The 27,718-nt window shown below is 33.1% G+C and overlaps 2 protein-coding genes and 1 long non-coding RNA gene across 5 annotated transcripts in view; 2 read left to right on the top strand and 1 right to left on the bottom strand.

Moving 5' to 3' along the window:
- On the top strand, positions 1 to 25,589 carry LOC141486762 (uncharacterized). Of its 2 annotated transcripts, XR_012468023.1 has the most exons (4): positions 1 to 203; positions 18,298 to 18,497; positions 24,979 to 25,203; positions 25,265 to 25,589. It is a non-coding gene; the product is annotated as an uncharacterized lncRNA (long non-coding RNA). The 2 variants fall into 2 exon arrangements; XR_012468022.1 differs by having other exon boundaries at positions 24,979 to 25,589.
- Positions 1,837 to 13,794, top strand: Grp170 (hypoxia up-regulated Grp170 co-chaperone protein). Its single transcript, XM_023163410.2, has 3 exons — positions 1,837 to 2,056; positions 2,123 to 3,821; positions 12,397 to 13,794. Exons 2-3 carry the CDS (start codon positions 2,129 to 2,131, stop codon positions 13,497 to 13,499), a joined length of 2,796 nt encoding a protein of 931 aa, XP_023019178.2. The 5' UTR covers positions 1,837 to 2,056; positions 2,123 to 2,128; the 3' UTR covers positions 13,500 to 13,794.
- The window catches only part of Rpt3 (26S proteasome regulatory subunit Rpt3), a 26,041-nt gene continuing 22,675 nt past the window's right edge, over positions 24,353 to 27,718 (bottom strand). For both annotated transcript variants that reach the window (XM_023163409.2, XM_074185277.1), the window contains exon 6: positions 24,353 to 24,605. In XM_023163409.2, coding sequence (XP_023019177.1) covers positions 24,420 to 24,605 — 186 coding nt within the window. In that variant the 3' untranslated portion in view covers positions 24,353 to 24,419. The remainder of the gene's footprint in view (positions 24,606 to 27,718) is intronic.

Raw genomic sequence — 27,718 nt, 5'->3', positions numbered from 1 at the left:
TTGTATACTTCAGTTTGTTATTTATACTTAGATTATGCAACCAACAATTACTTCTTCGGCATACTCAGCTGCTATTCCTACATATTGACGATAGAGAAGACATTCATTTATCAACAATCAACAAGTGCTTACTATTGTTTGTTGTCATGATATCTGTGTGATATTCATCAGTGTTGTTTAAAACTACTCTGTTAAAAAAAGAGGTAAGTATATTTTGCTTCGGACTTGTATAGTTATATCTTCTTACAATCCGTTGTGGCTGGCTCTTAGAAAACCCTGAATTCGTCTTTGACACCACACTAAACCACAAATGCATTACTGGAATTAACTGTTCTTAAAGAACTCTCTGGTTTACAACTAGTTGCCTTGAAGTAAAAGCTGCAGGGGAGAAATGGAGGACAAATCTCGTCGGCAGTCAATGTTAAAGCTGGCCTTTGCAACTGACTGTATGGGAAGCCTAGTTTATCTTTGATATTAAAGGATTGAGTTCTCTGTTGATCCCATAGATGGCGTCTTCGTAAGGAGAGGTGCCCTTATTTCCTCAGGAAATTTTCCTCAGGCTTATTCTTATTCTTTAACGACAGTTGAGTCCAGCAATACATGTGTGGTCAAGCTCAGCACCACTGAAGAGACCTATATAGCGGGTCGAAACTGCGCTGTTTGGTGTTGAATCATAAGTGCATTGTATTTGGGCTCTGGTTTTCAACTATTTGCTTTACAGTGAAAGACAGAGGATACGAATCTTGTCGGCGGTCGATGTTGAAGCTTGGCTTTCCAAATGGCCGCCTTTGGGAGCTCCATTTATCTTTGATATCCGAAGATAGAGTTCTCTGTAGATCGACATTATTTCATAAAGTTATTGTCAATAGAACACCTCCCTACCTCTATAACAAAATAACTTATCGAACTGATGTTCATAATGTGAACATCAGTTCACATTATGAACAACAAAATGATCCATGTTGTTAGACACTCCATAGAACTATTCAAAAGGTCATTTACATATACGATAGCTGAATTCTATAACAACCTACCACCTTCCTTTCGGTCGAAATTTGTTTCCAGTTTCAGGTACTGCCTGAAAAAACACCTTCTGAAAGATCAATAATACCCGAATATATTCTATGACACATTGGCTCTTGTAGGCCATACCCAAAATATTTGTAGTATCCTTATGTTTGTATCGATATCCGCCTCAAGAATTAAATGTTGTACCCACTATTACAATTCCAATTTTATTTTAGGTCCTTTGTTACTTTTTTTTTTTGTTTTTCATCTTTTTCATTTTTTTTTGTAAGGTGCAAGAGGAAGAATGAACTCTGTTCAATCTTGTATCCTATTGACAAATTTGTATTTTGTTTTTCTCCATATTGTATCATGTTATTTCAGCTGTCAATAAATTCATTTATTATTATTATTATTATATAGATGGACTATTCTGTATGGCAAGATGTAATCGCCCTCATATGAGAAAGAAGGGCACATTCCAGATCTCGACGTCGATGAAATTATATAGAATAAAATAATAGAAAAAAGCGAGAATCCAGTAAAACACTTGAAAACAACATTTTAAATGTCATTCTCTCAAAAACTACACCCGAATAATAAATGAGAATTTGTAATATCTTTTGGATAACATATAGAAAATATTAAATTTTTGCTGGTTCATCTGTAACGAATTTTTTGTCGTTTGCGGGCAACACTGACAAACATTTCCCTGCATTTTTCAACTCATTGACTGACAGAGTTGAAAGTGTTTTATGGCTTACATCGTTGTTGAATTGTTCTATGATACCCAACCAATCCTCATCATTGTAGTGGCCTCCTCGATGTTTAAACCAGTAAAATCACTCCACCTCCACTAAATTGGAATAAATAAAATGTTTCTAACCTGCCACCTGTTCGTTTGACTGACGTTAGTGACGTTTCTTCACTATTAAGAGAGGAATGAGGCTAAGTTAGAAGGAATTATTTCAATATTGATGTGATAAACACTGTAAATGGTAATTTAAAAAATACGGAGGAAAATTATTCAAATCAATTTATTTGAAATTTAGTAAGTTTTACCTTTCAGTTAAGTATTTTATTAGGGATAACCTCAATTTGTTAACTGTTTTTTCAGGTTACCATGAAATTTTCAATTATTATTACATTTTTGCTAGCATGTTACATGAAGGTGACTTACATAAATGCTTTAGCTGTGATGTCGGTAGATTTGGGTTCAGAATGGATGAAAGTTGGCATAGTATCACCTGGCGTTCCAATGGAAATAGCTCTAAATAAGGAATCGAAACGAAAAACTCCAGCAGTGATCAGTTTCAGAGATAATACAAGACTATTTGGTGAAGATGCTCAAACTGTTGGTATACGTTTCCCAAAACTAGCTTTCAGTTACTTGTTAGACTTGCTGGGTAAAAATGTGAACCATCCACTGGTAAAACTTTATCAAGAAAGATTTCCATACTATGATATCCTAGAAGATTCAGAAAGAGGTACAATACAGTTTAAACTTGATGAAGACACGTTTTATAGTCCAGAGGAACTTATAGCTCAATTACTTGTGAAAGCAAAGGAATTTGCTGAAAGTAGTGCTCACCAGCCAATCAAAGAATGTGTTTTAACAGTACCAGGATTTTTTAATCAAGTTGAAAGGAAAGCTCTTCTTCAAGCTGCTGAACTTGCTGGATTGAAAGTTTTGCAATTAATAAATGATTACACTGCAGTTGCATTGAATTATGGGATATTCCGATCCAAAACATTCAACGAAACTTCTCAGTATGTAATATTTTATGATATGGGTGCCTCATCAACTACTGCAACACTTATTAGCTATCAGACAATTAAAACTAAAGAAAAAGGTTATGTTGAAACTCACCCTCAAGCTTTAGTTTTGGGTGTTGGATTTGATAGAACTTTGGGGGGTCTAGAAATGCAAATTCGCCTGAGAAATTTTCTAGCAACTAAATTCAACGAAATGAAAAAAACTAAGAATGATATCTTTAAAAATCCTAGAGCTATGGCCAAATTGTTTAAGGAAGCTGGTAGGGTGAAAAACGTATTATCAGCAAATGCAGAGCATTATGCACAAGTGGAAGGCCTTTTGGATGAACAAGATTTCAAACTCCTGGTTAAAAGAGAAGAAATGGAAAATTTATTCATTGACCTATTTGAGCGAGTTGGTAAACCAGTGGAACAAGCATTGAAAACTGCTCACTTGACTATGGATGTTGTCAGTCAAGTTGTTCTTGTAGGTGCTGGTACAAGAGTACCTAAAGTTCAGGAGTATTTACAAAAAGCTGTTGGTATTGAACTTGCAAAAAATTTGAATACTGATGAAGCAGCAGCAATGGGAGCAGTTTATAAAGCAGCTGATTTGAGTACAGGTTTCAAAGTATCCAAATTTATCACAAAAGATGCTGTAATTTATCCCATACAAGTTTTATTTGAACGTGAAACAGAAAATGGTCTGAAGCATGTTAAAAGAACACTTTTTGGTTTAATGAACCCATATCCCCAAAAGAAAATAATTACTTTCAATAAACATACCACAGATTTTACTTTCAACGTGAATTATGCTGATTTAGATTACTTACCAGAACAGGAGGCTGCTTATATTGGTTCAACAAATTTGTCAGAATACAAATTAACTGGAGTGGCTGAAGCTCTAAAAAAAAACTCCGGTGAGAATACTGAAACTAAAGGAATTAAAGTACATTTTTCAATGGATGATTCTGGTGTGTTGAATTTGATAAATGTTGATTTAGTTGTGGAAAAAACCATTTCACCATCTGATCAGGAAGAAGGAACCTTATCAAAATTGGGTGAGTTCATAAACTGAACAGTTGAGATTTTTTCTTATTTGATTATTTTTATGGTTCAAATTATTCATAGGATTGACTTGAACTTTTTTGAGTATTTGAAATAACAAAAAATATTACTTAATTTTTCATTCAAATCAGCACTAAAGTTGAACAGTCCTTGAAAATTACACTCACAGATATTGAAAAGTATTTTGTTTTTCCGTTGACTAGCTTTATGGTCGGTCGGTAGCCAGGCGGTTCGACGTGGGTGCTTTGTTCACTCACTTGAATTGACTGTCATGTTGGTCGGTGGTTCAAGCCCTAGTCTGAACGATCGATTTTCACTTGTTATCGTCCAACCCGTCTTAGGAATCACACGTTAAAAGGTAAGATCTCGGTAATCCTTAGCTCGCACAAGTTTCGACTTTTGAGGGTTGACGTTCGTAGGGGTGCGATAGCTGGTTAACGGAAAAACAGATTTTAAACAGATTTAAACCTCATTAGGAATGACAAACTTCTTTTTTTTAATGACAAAACACAAGCACTATAAAAAATCCTCAAGGCGCTTTCAGAGCGGTGCCTGTGCGACAGTAGTGATTCACATTGGATTCGAATAGCTGGAGAATAAATCCATTTGGAAAAACATTCTCAGAAAATGTATTTCATATAAACGCAGTTCTCCAGATGAAAGAGTTCTTAAATAGTGAAGTTCAAGGTGTACTGAGTTGAACCTCAAAACGATGAGCAGCCACAGTCCGTCGCGTATTTCTGATATGTACCGCTCTTAGTGGAATCAAATGTGCCAAGTCACTCGAACACCTCCCGTGAAAGTATCTATTGAAGAGAGACAAATCTTCAACCTTTCTTCGATGTTCCAGGCTATTAAGGTTGCATGTGATGTTATCGTCTTCAATCAGGCAGATGTCTCAGTTTCTGGATGCCTTACCTTTTAACAAGCATTTCCTTGTTTTGGACGGTACACAAAAGTCTGTCATCCTACTCGAACTTCCGTGCTAATCAACTGGCTACAGTTTCTATACAAAATGTGTAAATACTAATGTATTTAATTTCCTTCTTTGTTAAGAAGTTTTCCTATTTCTATGTGATGATGAGGAAATGGAAAACCTAAAAGGTTTTTTTCTCAAAAACTTATCACTCTTAAAAATATCTCCAGAGATTCAAAAGACAGATTCTAGTCCGATGAAACAGATTGCAGCGCTCTCCCTTGTAAGAGAGTCAACAGCTTCATTTTATTCCAGGCCAGTGCAGACAGAAATCCACGCCAGAGATTATTTTTCAAATCTTCCTATTGAGGAGAGTCTTTTTGGTAGTTCTCACAATTTAAACGCTAGGCGAGATAATTTCTCCAAACGCATATCAATATCATAAATTTCTGCTTGCACATGTCTGCACTAGAACCCGAAGGTATTTTTAATCCAACAGTGAACCAATGGCTATATATCTGCTCATAATATCTCTGTAGATCCAATCCTCTCTTAGTGAGATTAGGACTGTGAAACACAGTTTGTAGCTGGCAGTTGGAAGCAATAAGTCAGAGTCATTCTCAGAATACTGGGACTTTCAGTGTCAGCTATACTGTGTATAAGCCTGTTTTATGCAATTGGCAATATACACAATTCTGTATGATGTCCATCTAGCCTCCCTCTCCAGAAAGACATCAGAAATAACCAGGCAAGCCTGTCTCTGTACATCGAGAGATTCACCTTAGCCGTTTACTATGAAACTTTCTATCATCAAGGCAATTGCTCAGTACATTGGTCTGATGATCATTATATATATTCAATGGGTGTGTTTTGAGCTTAGCTCCAAGATTTTATATAATCAAGTAACACTTTGTGATTTTCACTGGATCGTTTACAAAACTGCAATACGTGTTTCTCTATACAATAGCTTTCTCGGAAGTGTTTATTTCTGATTGAATTCTACGTAATTAGTGTATTAGTGGATCATAAGTATTATATAACAATTTGAATGATGTTTAGGTACAAACTAATTAATTTTTTCTAAATATTATAGAAGAAATGGACATTTTATAAACCAATTAGCAGTTTCCAAACTAGAAGCTAGATTTATTGTATTATATTGAGTGTGTAAAAGCCAAATGGATTAAATTCATTATTTCGGTTACTGTACATATTTTTAAAAAAATCCGAAACACGTCAAATGTAAATTATAATTTGACATTCTTCAACGTAAAAATTCCACCCCTACCTTCAACCCCCTTCGAATGACAGGTACAAACCCCATTTTTTTAAAGGGGAAGTATAGGTTTGTGATAAATCATTTGAAAGGTCTCTTCATTCTCTATTCAAAAAGTTATCGCTTTCAAGTTTATTGCAACAATTAAGATAAAATAAATTAAAATCATGTGGTTACCGAAATTCGATAAAATACACTCAAAAACTGAAATGTAATGCAAAACGAAATGAAATGTAGAATACGAAAAAGAACTATGGATTTTAACGAAGTAGATGTTCAAAATGTTCACCGCTAACGTCTTGGCAACATGATAATCTCAAATAAAACTGTCTTCTAACATTATTTAATTTTGTACACATTGCTCTTTACATATTCCCATAAAAGGAAATCTAACGATGAAAGATCAGGTGATCACGCTGGCCATTCAATCGATCCTCGCCTCCTCATCCGCCAATTGAAAAATGTTGTATCGAGGTATTGCCAGACATTAACTTGGTAATATGCTGGTGCTCCATCCTACTGAAACCATATCGTATTCACTGGAATTTGAAGGTTTCCTGGATCAGAATATAAATTTGCTGAACTTGGAATGACATCATTTTGAAGTAGTGCCAAATAGTTATCGCCCTCAAAGAAAAAGGGACCAATGATATGGTTTCCTACAATCCCAGCCCAAACATTAACGTTTTGAGGGTATTGCGTGTGTTCTCTCATCCAGTGAGGATTTTCCGTTGACCAGTAGCGGCAATTTTGCCGATTAGCATGACCGTTAAGAGACAAAGTACCCATCAGAGAACATGACGTCTTCTAATTGGATGATATTGTTATCCAACATGTCCATCATTTGCTCACAAAAATAAGTTATTCTATCAAAATCGTCTTTCATGAGCTCCTGAGTATGTATCATTTTATAGAGATGCATTTTTTTTTCTTTTAATATGTTTACTATCGATGTATGACTAACATTGAATGTAGTGCATGCTTGTCTTCTCGATGTATGTGGGTTTTCCCCAACATCAAACATCACATTTAATTTGAGTTCATCACTCATTGCATTGGCAGTATGGCAGTTGGTTTTTTTATGTGCTCCACATGACCAAGCTCGCGAAACTGCTTCTCTATTTTGCTTATTGTTCCTTGATATATGAGCGGTAAATTAGGAAATTTTGTTAAAATATGTATTGTAACCGAAATAATGAATTTATTCCATTTGGCTTTAACACACTGTATGTATTCATTTCCAAGCATTCCAAAAGATTGAGTTCCAAACCTTTATCTTTCAAATGTAGTAAGTCATAGTTGTGGTCGAACTCATGTCCCTCTGCCAAAACATGGCTTGCAAATGTGGTATTGTTTTTCACATTCAAAAAACTTCCGACATGGTTATATTAATGTGGTTATATTATTGGTGGGTTCACCAAAATATAATGTACTATGTCTTTCTTGAAGTGGGATAGACCTGGCAATGGCTTGATTTTGTTGTTTTTTGGAAAGAATGGAGTTGATAATATCTACCTAGTAACCGTTGTGGACAGCAATTTGATACAACTCAGTTCTCTCTGAAAATTACTCTCTGACAGTAGAATATTCAATAGCCTGTAAAGTATACTATTGAATGCTGCTACTTTATTCTGATAGGGATGTGTCGAGGGATGTGTCCCTATAAGATGGTTTTTGGAAAATTGCAAAATCATGTTTATTATTAATTTTAGAAACATTTTTATTGAATTATTTACCACCATTTCAGTGTTGAATTTAATTGATGGGTGAGTGGAATTGACAAATTTGACTACTGCCTACCTATACCAGTAAAACAGACTGAGATATCATTTATGCATCTCTACCACTGTGAAAAACTTTATTCAAATGATTATTATGAATTTTTTTGTCAAGATAGTCAAAAAAAATTTGCTAGCAAAGGACTCAACAGATTTTCAATTATTAGCCTTTTGCTGCAGGAATAAAACTTTTCATTAAATTTAAAATAATTTTAAGATAGATAAATAATAGGTAGACGTAGAATTTCCTGTTTTGCTACAAGATTATTATGGTTTCTGTCTAAGAGACACTCAACCAGCTCAATTCTTTCAATTGGCAAAATACTGGGAAATAAATTTTGGACATCAAACAAACATTATGAATTTAGTTTGAATTGAAAGGGGTATATTTAAAAAAAAATATACAAAAAAATGTGGGAATCTTCCAAAAAAGGGAAGAAAGCAATAAATTTCAGAAGAAACTACATTTTTTTGTATAAAGATGGAGAATGTGAGAGCTTAAAACCTTTCTCATAAATTTATTATCATCAGATAGATTTACATTTTTAATGTCATTCACCAATTGATATCTATTATATTAAATTATGGTTTAAAATAAGTATAAATTTTAGTCAATTGTGTGAGCATTTCTGAGGTTTTCACAGATGGATGGACAAATGACAACACAGGTCTAATTGCAAAATTGGTTGTATGTAATTCATTGAGCCAATAAAGTTTGAGTGATTGTGAATACATGATCACCATCCTGCATTTATCACTTCCATACATAACCAGCTCTATTGACTTTAGGTAGGGTTTCCTTTACCTCTTTCTGGTACAGAGTTGTTGGATCATGCCTCAGAACATCGAAGATTCCTGAATTAATGAAATCTAGAGTCTTACCAACGTATTCTTTTTTGTCTATTGCAATAACAGTTTTACCTTTGTCTGCTCTCGTAAATATAACCTCATTATCATTACTTTTTGTTTAATTGATTTTGCAGTTTTCATTTTCATATTGAACTGGATTTGATCAACAGGTTCGGACTTCAATATATTCAGAACAGATCGTTTGAACATACGTCCCATGTTTTCATTCGTTGAGAAAAATAGGTATACCATTTTTTATAATACACAACACCATAAGTCTTAATAATTAACTACTAGAATATTTTCGAGTAATGCCTGTCAAAAAGTCAAAACCAAATTTTAAAAAAATTGCTATCCAAGGCCTAGAGCCTAGATTATTGACGAATTTTTTGAAGATGTGTATAATTTTCAATTTACTTATTTTGCATTAATTTTAGCACGATTGTATACATTATTTTTATAAATTTTTGTCTTAAAATGTGCTATATATATATATATATATATATATATATATATATATATATATATATATATATATATATATGATAGTGTAACGACCGTATGTATGTATAGAATAGTAGTTTTTCGGGGATTCGGTCTGATTAGAATAAATATTTACTCTTTTTAGCTGCCCGAGCTTTCGCTAATGTTTATTAGCTTTATCGAGGGCTGTAATATAAAAAGGACATAATAAATATATTATATATATATATATATATATATATATATATATATATATATATATATATATATATATAAAACATAATAACGGATAAAACAGAATACCTGTGCTATGTGAGAATATTCAATTTAGAAATTTCAATTTTGAAAGAAGTCTTCAACATCAAAATGACAACTTTTTGACATTGAATAATGTGAAATACTTTTTCAAATTTTTATTATCGTTCATTATGGGGATTTATACTGTGTTAATATTACAGGATGTATTCAGATTTATATTTTTTATTAGTAAAAATGAATAAATTTTGCTGAGGTTGTCGATGTCTGTCTTTTTGTTGATATTGTTTTCTTTAATTTTGATCTCAGCCATTTCCAGAAATTGCCTTTTATTTGAATCTGGTTCGAAATGGAGAATTTTGGTGTTAGTATAATAGTTGTGATAAGATATATATAGGTCAAACAAAAAACAATTTAAAAACCCGCATAGCTCTTCATAAAAGTAATTGTAAAAATTTAAAACGAAATTCTTGTGCACTCACACAACATGTTCTAGATAATGATCATTCAGCCAATTATACTAACACCAAAATTCTCCATTTCGAACCAGATTCAAATAAAAGGCAATTTCTGGAAATGGCTGAGATCAAAATTAAAGAAAACAATATCAACAAAAAGACATACATCGACAACCTCAGCAAAATTTATTCATTTTTACTAACAAAAAATATAAATCTGAATACATCCTGTAATATTAACACAGTATAAATCCCCATAATGAACGATAATAAAAATTTGAAAAAGTATTTCACATTATTCAATGTCAAAAAGTTGTCATTTTGATGTTGAAGACTTCTTTCAAAATTGAAATTTCTAAATTGAATATTCTCACATAGCACAGGTATTCTGTTTTATCTGTTATTATGTTTTATATATATATATATATTTATTTATTTATATATATATATATATATATATATATATATATATATATATATATATATATATATATATATATATATATTTATTATGTCCTTTTTATATTACAGCCCTCGATAAAGCTAATAAACATTAGCGAAAGCTCGGGCAGCTAAAGTAAATATTTATTGTAATCAGACCGAATCCTCGAAAAACTACTATTCTATATATATATATATATATATATATATATATATAATATATAATATATATATATATATATATAATATATATATATATATATATATATATATATATATATATATATATATATATATATATATATATATATATATATATTAGTTTCTTTACTCGTGTAGCAGCGCATATTGAAATTGTTTTATTTAGTACCGTCTCCTACTGATCACATTCCTCATGTGATCATAATTGTCAGATTCCATAGAAATAAGATTACATCTAAAACAAATTCTCTAATATTGCTTCAAGACCATTAATCTTCTTTCATTTATTCTAATGAATAACATTTTTAGAGTCATAACTCATAAATTGATGAACGGAGCTGTTACTATGTGGTAGGCTAACTTTTATCGTATGTCACTCATATTTGGAATAATGCAATCAAGCCGAGAGCTGTAGTCCTTGATATTTCTAAGGCATTTGACCGTGTGTGGCATAAGAGTTTGCTGGCCAAACTTCAAAGCAATGGCTTGTCGGATCATTTTTGTGTATGGCTCTTCAGCTTCCTGAAAAAACATTCCCTGCGGATATCTTTCGAATACTTTTACCATCAACGCTGGTGTTGCCCAGGGATCTATATTGTCTCCAACCCTCTTTCTATTGTATATCAAAGACTTATTGGAAAAAACCAAGAATCCAATATATTGCTTTGCTGACGGCAGCACACTTGTTTCGTCATTTTATTTGGATTCAAGGACATCGGCGGCGGATGCACATCTTCACCGGTAGCAGGAGGTTGCATATCTTAATGAGAATCTAGAAGTAATTTCGAATTGGGGTGAAAGTAACCAGATTCAATTCAGTGCCACAAAAACCCATGCATCGGTTTTCTCCAAAAAGATAAATACCTCCGAACCACATATAATAATGTCAGGTTAGACAATTCCACTTTCTGCTTTGATATGTTTGTTGGGGGTTAAAATGGTCACCAATATGTCTTGGCACAATCATGTCACTGGAATTGCAAAAGCCGCTTCTCAAAACATGGAACACTGTTCCGAACCAGAAAACTGTACACACCTCTGCAACTTTTGATGCTTTATGAAGCTCAGATGAGACCTTCTTTGGAGCATTGTTCTCATGTATGGCGCTCCGCCCCTAAGCGTACCCTGAAGCTGCTGGATTCTATTCAAAAAAGAAACATTCGCCTGATTGGAGATTCAAACATCACTTGCATTCTTGGTAGTCTGGAACATCGAAGAAAGGTTCGAGATTTATCTCCCTTCTATAGATACTTCTACGAGAAGTGTTCAAGTGACTTGGTACATTTGATTCCACCAAGAGCTGACTGTGGCTACTCATCGTTTTGAGGTTCAACTCAGTACACCTAGAACTTCACTGTTCAAGAACTCTTTCAACTGGAGAACTGCGTTTATGTGGAATAAACTTCCTGAAAACGTTTTTTCAAATGGATTTAATCTCCAGCGATTCAAATCCAATGTGAATCACTACTTTCGCACAGGCACCACTCTTAGAACGTCTTTAGGATTTTTTGTAGTACTTGTGTTTTGTCCTTAAAAAAATCATGGTAAATAAGAAATGAAACTTTCTATAGGTATGTTTTTACCACTTTCAATTGTAACTAACGTTACTGCAGTTTGACGTTATTAGTTTGAAAATCTCCTTATAGGACGAAACTACAATAACGGTAATTACAAATAAAGGTGTTAAAAAACAAGAACGGATCATTTCTCATTTTTTATCATAACTGTTTCTTGATGTTAATTCTATTGGATAATTCAATGGCTGAATCGGTGTTTCTACACATTTTGTTGAAGATGTTTGGTTTAATTTTTCAAGTTTTAGGATAGATTCAAATAATCCTAATTCAGTTTTAATAAATTATTTACATTTTCCGAATACTTCTCAATTAATTGTATCTATTTCTATTGTAGGTAGTACGTTCAGTAAACTATTTGGAGGGGAAGAAAAACCCACTGAAGATCAACCAAATGAGGAAAAACAGTCTGAGGATAAATTTGCAGACGAAAAGCCAGTCCATGAGAAAGAAGATAATAAAAAGGAGGAAAGTGATAAAGACACAGATAAAACAATCGGTAATGAAACCTCAAAAAATATAACTGAAAAAGTTAAGGAATTGAAACCGAAAGTAGTCACTATCAAAGAACCTATCAGTGCATTAGAAAATGTTTTATCTATAAAGATCCTAGATAAAAATCAACTCAGTGTATCATCTGCGAAGTTATCAAAACTGGAGAAAATAGAAAATGAAATTAATCGAAGAGCATCGGCTTTGAATAATTTAGAGAGTTTTGTAATAGACGTTCAAAATAAATTATATGAAGATGAGTACGTACAAGCAGGTGTTGAATCAGAAATAGAAAAAATAAAAACTGCTTGCTCAGATACATCAAGCTGGCTCTATGAGGAAGGGTCTGATGCTGATGCTGACACATATGAAAAAAAACTGGATGAACTACACATTTTAACGAAAGATTTGTTTTCAAGAGTATGGGAACACAAGGAAAGGCCTGAAGCATTGAAAGCATTAAAATCCTTACTGAATCATTCATCAAACTTCCTAGAAAGTGCCAAGAACCTCACAAAAACTGCTAATCCGGAGAAAGATATATTTACAGATATTGAAATTGATACTCTTAGTAAATTAATAAAGGAAACAATTGAATGGAGAGATAATATCATGAAAGAACAAGAAGCATTGAAAAATTATGAACCTTTAAAAGTGACGGTGAAAATGTTAATGGACAAGATGGCCGCCCTTGATAGAGAAGTCAAGTATTTACTAAATAAAGCCAAACTTTGGAAGCCCAAAACTATTGAAAAACCTGTCAAGGAAACCTCAGACAGCAACGCAACCAATTCAGTTGATGAAAATCCAAGTATTGTAGAAGAAGAATTGGCTGATGAAACAACTATTGAAGAGCCTATTGAAGACAGTGAGGCAAAGGAAGGAGATGGTGAAATTCATCCTACTAGAACTTCAGAACACCCGGAAGATAGTCACACAGAACTGTAATTAGTGAAATTCGTTAGGTTATGAACAATTTTTAGTTTATATCTCAAAGTTTAAACCTTTTTTATCGCTTCAGTGTGTATTGAATGTATTTCGTCAAAATAAGATTTACATTTTCAAAAGTGAATAAAAGATTGATTGTCTTGAATGAATATACCTAAGGCAAAGACATTTTCATTATTTATTTTTTTTTTCATTATTTATGGAATGGTTAAATAGGCATTAATGTGATATTAGTAGTACTATAGTATTCACTGCTGGGTGGTTCTGATTGACAAATACATGTATAATGATCAAATATTAGGTTTTTATTTCAATAATTTTACACAATTTCAGAATGGAATTTGAAATAACGATGAATTATTTTGCAAACTAACTTAAATGTTACCAAAAGCCATTTCGAGATCTGTTTTTAACGATTTTTATGTGAAGAATTCAAAAACTCTGGATATTCGGATCTTCTACAGATTATCTGTGTATGAATCATTTCAATATAAATAAAGAAAAAATCTACGCCTTCTCTGACCATTATCGAAAGATACCTGATACTTCGATCAACATTATTTGTACACCTTGAATTGATAAATTTTTTTCTACACCAGTTGTTGATTTTCCTTTCTTGTCTAATTTTTCAATAGGTTTTATCGCCTCACTTTCCACTACCAAAAAACAGTCAATTACTCTGGTATGTGGGATAGAGTTACATCCGCTCTTCCATACTACTCAAGTGCTGAGTTGACAATACAAATTTATATGAATCAGAATTTAACTCCGGTTCACTTAACCAATCTTACAAATGTCAAAATAAAATATTTTTGAAAATGTAACTTCATATATTGAATATGTAACCGGTTCAGTCGGTAGCATAAGAGCAATTTTTACCAGAATACACAGCATCGTGACCGGTTTCGGACTAGGAAAACGTGGCTTTTTACTCTTCGGCACTTGATGATATTTTCAATGGTTTGATCTTTGTTTCTGTGCACCAAAAAGGGATTGAGTTAACCTGAGGGGCCTTGCGAGGAGTTCTGGTAATTCGAATAGGAGCAGAAAATTACTAGAAGAAGGAAGTACATTGTTGAGTTCAAGTATTCTATTTTTCTTTCTGAATTCTATTTCCTTGGTAAGGAAAATTGGAATTATTTAATTATAGTTGATCAATCAATAAAATTTAATTTTTTTTTGTACAAAAATTCTATGAATAATAGTCAACCAAATATAATATTTCCTTGAACGTTTCTGATTTATCTGAAATCAAGACTACCAAATATTGCTCAACTGGCAAAAGCAAATGTTATGTTGAGTATCTTGAAAATATTTGTCAACACCATACCTAATTATGATGGCGACTTGAATACTTCAACTAGTTGTACATCTTGTGAATTTCTCTTTGACACATGGAACCAACAATAACCTTATTTTGGAAAGATATTTGATTATAGTAACTCAAACCAAATCGATAAACAGAATTCATTTACTACTATTTTGTAAAAATGAATTGAAAATTTTGCATTCAGTTAATGGTGCACTAATTCAATGTTTTGGGGATAAACGCAATCTTGAATGTTTGGCACAAGATTTGCTCATGATTGAAAAATTAATTTCTTTTGGATTTTGGCAACAGAATCTACAGAAATGGATGCTGTTACACATTTCATTTAAGACAATACCACCAATTTGTTTGAGAACTTTCATAGAAGTCTATCAGGACCGTTAGAAAGTCTGATTAGATAAAAGAACCCAGATTTTTTGGAATCTGCTATAGCTTACATTATAGAGGAAGAAAATATATTATATGTTCGAAAGCTGTCACTCGACCCTAATTTCGGAACGCACAAAGTTGAAGGATTTTCTGTAACACCCCAAATTTCATTCATACTCCTCCTCAAAGATCTCAATTCAAAATACGACAACCACCCTCAATCATATTATGCACACTCAATCTCCAGACAACCTATCAACGTTCAGCCACGACCTCTCCACAGAAAATTTCCAACAAACAGATAAGTCTTTAGTAGGTACACCTCCCAATGTTTTCAAACCTAGAGGAAGGACACCTTCATATCAAACTTAAACGATGTAGACTACATCCAGAAACACATTCCATAGGCAGTCGAGTAAGCCCTATAATAAATTTGTATCATCTGGTCCTAAGTTTTACCTCTCAGGAAATCATTCAATTGACGGAGTGTTACCTGGATCTGTGGAGACTAGGTACTAGTATTTCAAACTATTCCAACAATATCCCCAAACACAAAAACTTAGGATTCGAACACAACTACTTTACTTATAACCGTCATTCAGACGTAAATACTAAAACTGAAATCTACAAAAACTGGAGATTTTACCGAAACCCTCGAAAATTTTCAACAGATGAGCCATATCAACTAGGTATGGAACATTACCACTAACCCCCCCTCAATGAAATTACTAATTACTGCAGCACCACATCATGCAGCTGCAGTTTCGTAAGAATGTATCATCTTTCCCTCCAACCGATTTCCTGGAGGCTTTGAAGTCTACTAGATACTCGTTAGGACAAGAGGATATTCTTGTTGAATAATCTTCGTGAGCAAAACAATAGCAGAATCAATACTCCTGACCGCTCTGGATTAAATAATTCCATACAGTATATCTTGTCTTGTATTTGTAAATCTTTCACTTGAAAAATCCTCACTTGTTTACTTTGTAGTCAATGTTTAAGAAGTAGCAAAAACGTATGTGAATTTCTGGAACTTCAACTAGCGTTTCCTCATATGAGTAATAACTAGTCCGTGCAACCCCAACGTCGGAAAGGTTTGTGTCCCAAGTTGCGGAGACCATGGCAAGGACCTTACTTGGTAACCAAAAAGATAAACGATCTGGTGTACAGAATCCAATTGTTACCCAGAAGCAAGCCTAAAGTTGTCCATATAGAGAGGCCGAGTCCTTACATGGGTCGTGATGTACCCTCTTGAAATGTTGTTCGGGGTGAACAACCTCAAGGAAGGGGGTAGTGTTGTAAACAATTTCCTAAAGAAAATAACGCCGGCCGCCACTGTTTGCCATAAACTAATCGTGTCGTAGCTAAGAGCGCGCGAATGTTCCCTGCCGCTCTAGAAGCAGCGAGAATAATGCTACCGATTTCGATGGAACTTCGGCGAAATTTCTACTGCATTCGATTACGATATATAAACGCTAGCCAGGAGCGTATCCCCGACAGTCAAGTGGACGTTACAGTGTGGTACGCGAAGTGATCTAGTAAGGCGATAGACATTCAAATAATAGTTGAAGTGTTTGTTGTATTTGAAGTGAAATAAAGTTAAGTTTGATTATTCAGTGTAGTCAATTATTAGTCAACCCACGGGGAATATATATATATATATATATATATATATATATATATATATATATATATATGAAATCTGAAGTTTTCACGGATAGGAATATGCTGAACTGGTTTTCCGGGTATTTGATCCGTGTATGTGATATTATCTCTAATTTCACCGACGTTTCGACAAAATCTCATTTGTCATTATCTAGGTGTGCTAATACGTGTTCAGAAGTTTTGTTGACCTTGCTCAACTCACTTCTTACTATACTGGTAAAACGGTATTCGTTACGTGTTCAGATATAGAGGGTCCATAAACTCTCTACTACCTACCCTTTAAATGTTGTTGAGTTTTACCTGAGTTCTTCTTCTTCTTAGTTGACCTCATCTCCCCGTTAAGGTATCGAATATGAAATCTGAAGTTTTCACGGATAGGAATATGCTGAACTGGTTTTCCGGGTATTTGATCCGTGTATGTGATATTATCTCTAATTTCACCGACGTTTCGACAAAATCTCATTTGTCATTATCTAGGTGTGCTAATACGTGTTCAGAAGTTTTGTTGACCTTGCTCAACTCACTTCTTACTATACTGGAAAAACGGTATTCGTTACGTGTTCAGATATAGAGGGTCCATAAACTCTCTACTACCTACTACTTAAATGTTGTTGAGTTTTACCTGAGTTCTTCTTCTTCTTAGTTGACCTCATCTCCCCGTTAAAGTATCGAATATGAAATCTGAAGTTTTCACGGATAGGAATATGCTGAACTGGTTTTCCGGGTATTTGATGCGTGTATGTGATATTATCTCTAATTTCACCGACGTTTCGACAAAATCTCATTTGTCATTATCTAGGTGTGCTAATACGTGTTCAGAAGTTTTGTTGACCTTGCTCAACTCACTTCTTACTATACTGGTAAAACGGTATTCGTTACGTGTTCAGATATAGAGATATGATATCAAAATATCATTAATTTTATTGATAGCTGTTTGTAATTCAGGATCACTCACTGCAATCAGAGTATCATTTGCAAATAGGTTGATAAATTCACATCCATTAATGAAGTTGATGTTATTAATGTAAAGAACAAATAGAAGCGGGCCCAAGACACTACCTTGAGGTACACCATTATTGACACATCTTTGGTTTGAATAAGTCTCGTTAATTTTAGTCTGTGGAGTTCAACCAAAGTAATGATAATATTCTTTATTGCCATAAAATCAACTGAGGACAGCACGTCAGGGGTTATAAAACAATGCATTAAAATGTATGTACAGTGACAAAGGTTACAATACAATTCATTGACTAAATAAAGTAAATACAAGTACGCATAAATACATCTACTAAAAATTATTGTAGTTTGAAAGTTTATGAGACAACTACATTAAGACCCATCACCAACTGTTGAAACTGTAATAATTTTTTTCTTTCAGATACTCTATCGTTAGGAGTCTGAATTTTCTAAGGTACTGAGTATTTTTTATTTCAGTTGGGAGTGACTGATATGCCTTATACATGCTTTATAGTGGGGTACCTTCTCATAAAATGATGTTATGTGTTTTGGTATACTGAGGTCAGTTCTTCCTCTAGTATTCATTGCCATTTGATCGGAATAATGACCTCAGTACAAGGAAGGAACGGTTAATATAGCAAGTTCTTTGAAGTATGGTCTACATGTTGATCCATAAGGTAATTTTAACATAGAGCGAATTATATTCTTTTGAGTTCAGAATATTTTGTTCGCCATAGTAGATGTGCCCCAAAATATAATGCCATATTGAATAAGTGCATAGTAATATACCTTCATGCTGTTCAACAAGACTTGGTCCCTTGTTGCTCGAATTACTCCTGCTACAGAACAGAGCCTTGAGTTCAGTTTATTCACGTGTGTGTCCCATCTGATACTGCTATCAACTGTGACCCCCAAAAATTTGAAATCGTTTATGCAATAGTTCAATTTGACATAGATCAATTCCTGTCTATTTTGGAAAGTTCTCAAGTGGATTAGTCATGTTTTGTTTGTATTCAATTTTAATCCGTTCTCCGAACACCACCTGAACATTTTTTCCGCTACCTCAGATAACCCTGTGGAGAGAGCTTTTGAATCAGACCCAGACACTGTTACCGACGTATCATCTGCGAATTGACAGACTAGATCTGTACCAAGTGGTTATGAAAGGTCATTCACGTATATCAAGAACAATATTGGTCCTAGGATAGACCCCCTGTGAAACTCCTTGAGTAATTAGATTTCTATCAGAATAAGTTTGTTGATCATTTTGAATGTCTACGACTTGGTGTCTTCCTGACAAATATGATTTTATAAGGTCGTGTGCATTGCCTCTAATTTCATAATCTTCTAGTTTATCTAGTAAAATAGTATGACTGACCATGTCAAAGGCCTTTGATAGATCAAAGTACAAGCTTCCTACCCTATTATTTTCTTCAATATTATTCAGAATTTCTGTTATCGCATTATGAATTGCAAGTTCAGTTGACATCCCTTGTCTAAATACGTATTGTTGTGGAGCAAGCATCTTATTTAGATTCAAGAATGTTTGCAATCGCTTGTAGATTACTCTCTCAAAAACCTTTGAAGGCGAAGGTAGAATGGATATCGGTCTATACTTATTTGAATCTGCTTTCGATCTTTTTTTGTGGATCGGTATTACTCTTGCTATTTTCAACTTATCTGCGAAGATACCAGATACTAGACTTTCATTTATTGCATCTACCAGATGATCACAAATGTATCTTCCAGCTTTTTTAGAATTAAAGGGGGAATGGAGTCAAGTCCACTAGCATCACCAGAAGACGATTGTGGATACTAACAAATGAAACGTCGTGAACTAACTTGGCTTGAAATTAACGTTATCTTTATTTTAATTTTGTATTTCTTTATTTTTATTTTCTGTTCATTTGTTTTATTTTTACTTGTATTTTAGATAAATAGATAGATAATTATTTAATCTCTTATGGTTGATTTACAACATGAGACAAGTCACAGTACATAAAGAGGGAAAAATTCTCATTATATAAACATTAAGAAAAAAAACATCACAAACATTCTAGTCGTTACAAATTGATTAAGAATAATAATAAAATAAAATAAAAAATATTTAAATATAAACACATGTTAAAATACATTGAAACAAAACTGCCTAGTTGCTCCGTTTTTTATACTCGTCTAATGAATAAAAGGCATGGCGGATGAGAAACTTTTTCAAAGATAGTTTAAAATGTTTCATATTGGTGATGAGTTTCAAGTCTTCAGGCAAAAAATTGAACAAATGTGCTCCAGAATATTGAAGGCTCTTTATATGTTGCTTTCTTTGCAAGTGGTTCAAATGGAAGTCATTCTTCTGTCTGGTATCATATTCATGGTAGTCAGTTTCTATTCATATTTTTAGCATTTTGATGGGTATACATTAATAATTTTTAGAGATAGATAGATGTTAATGTTAGGATATTGTTTCCAATGAACGTGTTTCTGCACGTTTCTTTATAGTCCAAATCATATATTAACCTTATGAATTTTTTTTGTGATATGAAAATTCTGCATGTGTCTGTAGCTCTTCCCCACACAATGATGTTACTACTAATGATACTGTATATTAAAGAATAATATAGGTTTACTAGGTGATGCCTATGAAAACTCTATTTCAGAGTAATAAATGCAAAGTACAGCTTGTTGAGTTTTTTACACAGAGCATCAACTTGTCTATTGTAAGGAAGTTTTTGGTCTAGTTCGAGGCCTAGGAATCTCGTTGATTCTGAGTTGTGAACTTCTGTGTTACCAACATTTATTGATAATTTATTACTGCGCTTTAAGGTACTAGTGAATTCAATGGAGACCATTATTGATGAGGTGATTTACTTCACACCAGTATATAAATTCTTTTATTATAGTATCTATTTTGGCCTGTACCTAATTGATAGTTTCAGCTGTAATGATTGTTGTGTCATCTGCGTAGACGAAAGTACGTCCTTGACTGATATGGTTAGGAAGGTCGTTGACATACAGCAGAAATAGCAATGGCCAAAGAACCCTACCTTGGGGTGTGCCAATCTTTATATCAAAATTTTTGGAGAACTGCTTCTCAACCTGCACCTTAATAGATCTACCGGACATATATGACTCATCCATTTTTGAATTGGACCTCGGATGCCTAGAGCTTACAGTTTTATTTGCAGATACCTAGGGTTGATTGTGTCAAATGCACGAGATAGATCAAAGAATAGTCCAACCACAAGCTTATTTTCGTTGATGCTATCATGTATATATTGTACAAGATCTGCTGAGGCTGTTTCGACAGAATAGCCAGGTCGGAATCCAAACTGTCGTGGGGTTAATAAATAATTATGTTTAGTTAGGTATGATGTTATTTGATTATAGACTGCCATTTCCATAATTTTGGAAAAACAGCTCAGCAGACATTTGCCTATTATTTCATTTCAGGTTTTTTTGTTTGATATAATTGTTATTTACAGCTATTTATTTTTAATTCTTCTTTTTTAGTTGTTTCAGGGACTTCAAATCATTTTATATATTAGACAATGGAAGTCCGAACTTTTGAAATTAATCAGAAATTCCATAATATTAGAGTTTATTAGTAGGATAGTAACATCAATTGTCTCAAATGCCCTTTTAATGTCTAGAAACACTGCAACAATATATTTATTATCATCAACAGCAAGTTTCCATTCGGATATGGAAACTTGTAATGTTGTTTCACATGAGTGTTTAGATCGAAATCCGGATTGGTTCATCATAATCAGTTAATTACTTTCAATGTAATTAATCAATTGTTCATATACTGCCATCTCAATAATTTTTTCAAGGGGAGATAAAGTATTTATCGGACGAAAGTTGATGGCTTCATTAGTATTTTAATTTTTGGTACAGGAATAACTGTACTATTTTTTAGTTTTTGCGGTATTTTACCAGTTCTGAGTGAGGTATTAACCAAATTTAATAATACTCCACCGATTACCTCAAACACACTTTTAAGTAATTTGTTGTTTATATAATTGGAGTTACTTTCTATGTTTTTTAACACTTTTATTTGTAACTAAAGTTACTGCAGTTTCGAAATATATGAACATTTTCAAAATTATAGAATAGAATATTCTTTATTCGCCATAAAAAAATACAATAGTATTATAAGGTTTTGTCAAATATCATATACCATAAGAATATCATAAAAACACTAAATGTGTAAGTAAATAAAAAATAAAACAAATAAGGAAATGAGATGTGAACAATTTCAATATAAATATCACTGTCTAACCTAGCAGACCACTGTTATAATATTCATGCAGTCATTGTTCACTGTGGTTCTGGCGTTGAATGTGGTCATTATTACGCCTTGGTCAAAGAAGAAACGGACTGGTTTAAGTTTGACGATAGTCGTGTCACGAAGTGTTCTGGCGATGCATTGAATTTATTGGAGCCTCTGGAGACACCCTACATTTTGTTTTATGAGAGAGAGGACATTGTTAGATCAAGATCTTCAGATGATGTGGTGCTGCAGGTTTTTCCGGGTTTTCCTGCAGCTGAAAAAGCAAATGCGCCACTGGAATCAATGAAGTCACCCCGGAGCGCCAATTAATTTTTATTGTTGTATTTATTTTACCCACGAAATTAAATATTGGGTAGGTAATAAAAAAAAAAAAATATTGTAAATTCAAAATATTAGTTGGTGTTGAAGTCAAATGATAAAAATTCGTCGATACTATAAAAAGCGTTTTCCAGGCAGATATTCTTCATATAATTTGTAAACGAGGCTGTATTTAAATTTTTTATATCTTCTGGTAGTTTGTTAAATAAAATAGGACCATAATAATTTTTCAAAAAACAGCAGTGATTTAGTCTTGTGAATTCAATTTTAATCTGTTGTGCTTGTCTGGTGTTATGTGAATGAAAATCGTTTTGATTCAGGTATAAGTGAGGATTTTTTTTACATAATTTATACATGAATAGACGTAAAGAGAAGGTAGTGTAAATAATTTATTATTAATAAATGTTGTTTTAACGTCTTCTTGATATCCCAGTTTGAAGATAACTCGCAAAACTTTTCTTTGCAGTCCAAACACTCTTTTTGCATGAGGCGAGTGCCCCCAGAGTACTAGACCATAAGATACATGGGACATAAAAAGTGAATGATAAGCAGTGATAATGGTTTCAATAGATGAGATGCCCATTAAACTTCTTATAATATAAATGCTCGTTGCCAATTTTTTGCAAATAAAATCTACATGTTTTTCCCAAGAGAGCTTTGGATCCATTTGGAATCCAAGAAATTTAATCGATTCATTTTGGTCTATAGGCAGTCGTTTGTGTGTAAAAAAGTAATGTTGCGTTTTATTTGTATTCAATTTTAATTTATTATTTGTCAGCCATCTATTAGCATTCGATTCTGCTACTTTCATTTCTTTAACTATAGCCTCGTAATTTGTGTTTTGGAGCGTTAATGACGTTATACATTAATGTATAAGCTTGAAAATGTCGGTGAAATACAAAATTCATCAGTTGCAACTCAATGGAATGGAATTCGTGTTCCTGGCAAATTGAACGTTGCCGACAAAGCATGATAGGGGTATCAAATAAAATGGTTAGCTAAATACAAGACAGTAGACAGCCCAAGATGGTGGACTAATTTTTTAACGCACCTTTATGATATGAATTTCATATGAAAAGGGGTTTACCAAAAAGAATACAGAAAATAAAATGATGTCACTCCAATATGGATAACTCCAAAAGATGGTAGACTTATGAACTATTTTTTATGAACACCCATGGTATGGATATCATATAAAAGGTTCAAGAAAAAAAAAGGTTAAGTTGAAGTTATAACACGGCAAATATTAATGATAGTTTGATGGTACTTGAGCAAATATTGTGACTGACCATAGAACAATGTCGCATTCAATGAAATGAACAGATAAAATATATGAAAAATAAACTAATATAAAAAAACATTTTCAAAAACACGTTTCTAGTGACACCTCTGAATGGAAGAAAATAAACTTTGAATTATATTAAACCCACCAATCTATTACATTACACGACTTGAATGATATAAAACAAGAATAAAATATGTAATTTGATATTGACATATGCAATGCAGTACCTATATTGATAAGTTTGATTACATATAATTCATCTTCTTTTTTTTGAGCATGTTGATGAAAGATTGTTTTCAATTTTTTTTTTATATTGATTCGTTCTCATTTCTTTTCTGTCTTTTATTCGTTATGTTCCATCTCGAAACCTTTTTCTGGTCTTTTGCTCATTTAAAACAAGCCTCGTGAAATATTTCACTGCACTTGATAGAATTCACTTTGTCACATTTTTTGACAGTATTTACATATTGAATCGCTTTTCAGATAGTGGGATAACACAGAAAATGTCATTTCCAACATCTTGAAACAATCATGAAAAGTATATCTTATGATTATGATGAATGAGATACTTATCCATGAAAATATGTTTATAACAAACTCAGCAGTGTGGAATAGAATGGCAATATTATTAGACTAAGTCAGTTTCAAATCATTTATTTGATATCATTAGATGAGTATGAAGTGAAACTTATTAGTAAAATAAACCTATTTGTAGAATTCATGTTCACTCTCGTCCTTCTTGATATTATTTTTATATCCCTTTTCAAAATCTTTAGGCAAAACAATGTAACGATTTTCTCTTACAGCATGCATACCAGCTTCTTGACAAATAGCATTGATATCTGCCCCAGAAATTCTGTCAGGTCTGGCAACGTAATCTTCCAAATCCACCTGTAACAAAAAAAAAAAGAAATGAAAACAAATTAGCAATTCAACAATTTAATCAAAATAATTCAGTTTTTTGTTGTTAGTATAGGTCAAACAAATACAATAGATAACCTAGATAATGATTTTTCTCTGGTTACATATTCTATAAATTATTAGATTGAGATTTTTTATTCTTCAGTGGTACTTGAGGATCTAGTTTTACTTTTTCTAGATTCGAATTAAATAATTTGAGGGGTTGTTTTTACAAAAATTCTATTGAGGTGTTGAAGTTGGTTTTGGCAGCTCCTCAGTAGGTCAGATATTAATAATTTTAGATCAATTAGTCTTTTGACAGACAAGACTAACGTCTTTCTTATCAAACTTTAATGTTTTCTAGTCACCAACACGCCTATTTGAAAAAGAAATCCATGGAGGCAGCTCTTGGTAATTTTAATAATGAAATTCTGGAAGCGATGGAAAGAGGGGATCTATCCTGTGGGAACTGAACTTGAAAGATACAACAGCACAATCGGAGACTTTGGACACGTCTATGAGAGTTCCGCAGAGTAGTATATTGGGCCCAATACCCTTCATTATATTTACAACTGACATAAATATGGTGGTAAATTCAAATTCCACTCACATAGTTAATTATGCTGATGATACTAACTTATTGTTGACAGGTGCGAACTTACCACACATAATAAAACATGGTATAGTACTGTAATAGAAAGGACTAAAAACTTTTTTCTGGAAAATAAATTGATTTAAATGATGAACAAACAGATTGCATCATGTTCAAAATTTATAACAGCATGGAGACACCGAAGAGCATCACATTCAATGATTTTAGAGTGACCTGCGACACCTCCGTGAAGTTTTTAGGTATGTATATCAAAGGGAAAATTTGTGGACAGAACACTCAAAAAATGGAGGCAAACCGCGGACACGTGTTTCTGGCTATTGGCCTCATCAGCGCGGTTCAGCCAATTGCAAAGATGGACAACAACTGGTTACCAAAAATGAAAAACTTTATATATATATATATATATATATATGTATATATATATATATATATATATATATATATATATATATATATATATATATATATGCCGAAAGCAGGAAACAACACATATGCACGGAGTCAACAACAGGAGCCAACCACACATTTGTGGTTCCTAGAATTCCCAGGCTACATCTAACATGACCACGTAGGCAGCTATAGCTACCTGCGTGACATCCGGGTCCAGGCTCCTGTCGTTGACTCCGTGCATATGTGCTGTTTCCTGCTTTCGGCAAACAAGTGTTGCCCACCTTTACTGCACCGCGCTGATGAGGCCAATAGCCAGAAACACGTGTCCGCGGTTTGCCCCCCTTTTTGGAGTGTTATGTCTACTAATTGTTTCATTTTTGATTTGTACATCATACACACTTGATAAAATCTTTATATATATATATATATATATATATATATATATATATATATATATATATATATTAGCAGAAGTGACTGGACTGGACTGTAGACAGAAGTATTCGGATACTACCAACTCTGTTGCAGATGATAAATCATTGATAACCCATGGGGAAAATAAGTATTGAAACCATTTTCATCATTTCCATTTTTCTTATGGTTTTTCCACAAGGTTCTGCTCCTCCGAGCAGGACCCTGTGGAAAAACCCGTGGTATGACGTCACCAAACTTCGAATCGTGACTAGTGGCACGTAAAATGAATGGGGAGAGGATGCTGTGTGCCCAGAAGATAAGTCTCATTTTCGAGGTGTGGACGTGTTAAAAATAATGGTTTGGTGTTAGGATAAAACTCCAGTAATATTAAAATGACTACAAGCTTGCCAAATAAGCACTAAGTCGATTTATTATAATAGTAAGATAGTGACGTGTATGGTGTATGACATGTTAAATGAAAAGGAAGTAGATGCTAAATTGAGAAAAAAAATAGTGATTCGTAATTATTAGCAAACTGTTTACCAAAATCTTTGGAACGGCGGCGGTTGACCTCAAGAATGGCCACCAAGGTCTCCAGACTTCAATGCCTTAGATTTCTTTTTGTTAATATATCTTAAAACTCTAGTGTACAAAGTCCCTTTGAAGAGGAATTGAGAGAAATAATATTTGCAGCATGTGGTACAATAAAAAATACGCTTGGGATTTTTCAATGAGTGCGAAATTTCGTAAGAAGGAGAGCATTCATATTAAGTGACGTTTCCTTTACTCAAAAATGGCGCATCACAGAAAAAACTCAAGAGAACTCTCTTGTAAGCAGTATCTTTTTTTTTTCACAAATATCAAAGTCAATTCCCATACCCACGCCTATTTTGAAGTTGTAAATAATTTTTTTTAATTGAAAATTATGAAATTTTACCAACTGTTTCTGTTAACCAAATATCACTAAAATATCCCAAATGGTTTAATTTTTTTCTTAAAACTTCAACACCTCGTATTTTTGTAACGGGAACATTTTTGGACCATACTTTATTTATATAGCAACCTATCATTATTTTTTCCTGTAGATTTACACCCTTGAATACTTGCATATCATTGAGGAACAACCTGTATAATAATGAAAAATCTCATGCCAAAATTGGCAAACATTGAGTAATTCAGGGATCCATATTAATGATCTTTACACCTATGAAGACAAAGCAGAGGTTTTTCTATATGTCGATGATGCAACTTTTGTTACAAGTGATAAACAAGTGCAGTTAGATAACTTGTCATGTAAAACACTGCTGAAAAACAAAACTTACAGTCATCACCCGAAGACGATTGTAGATACCAACAATCGAAACGTCGTGAACTAACGTGACTTGGAATCTCTACACTTTTTTATTTTTTATTATTTTCTTTTTGCATTCCTTTAATTTTTATTTATTCAATTATTATATTTTTACTTGTAGGTTATTTCACTATCATTGCATTTCAGGTTTATTGTTGCTTAATATAATTGTTATTTTCAACTATTCTTTTTTAATTATTCTTTTTTACTTGTTTCAGGGATTTCAAATCATTTTATATAGTAGACAATGGAAGTCCGAACTAGTGAAATTCAAAACTTACTTTAGTGCTAAGATAGTAATATTATCAACACGAAAAAACTACTTTTTGAGCCCTG

The sequence above is a fragment of the Leptinotarsa decemlineata genome, unplaced genomic scaffold, assembly GCF_025532065.1.
Source record: "Leptinotarsa decemlineata unplaced genomic scaffold, Ldec_3_MD MMD2_tig00026369_RagTag_RagTag, whole genome shotgun sequence".
NCBI classification, from domain to species: Eukaryota; Metazoa; Arthropoda; class Insecta; order Coleoptera; family Chrysomelidae; genus Leptinotarsa; species Leptinotarsa decemlineata.
This window is presented reverse-complemented; position numbering and strand designations above follow the sequence as displayed.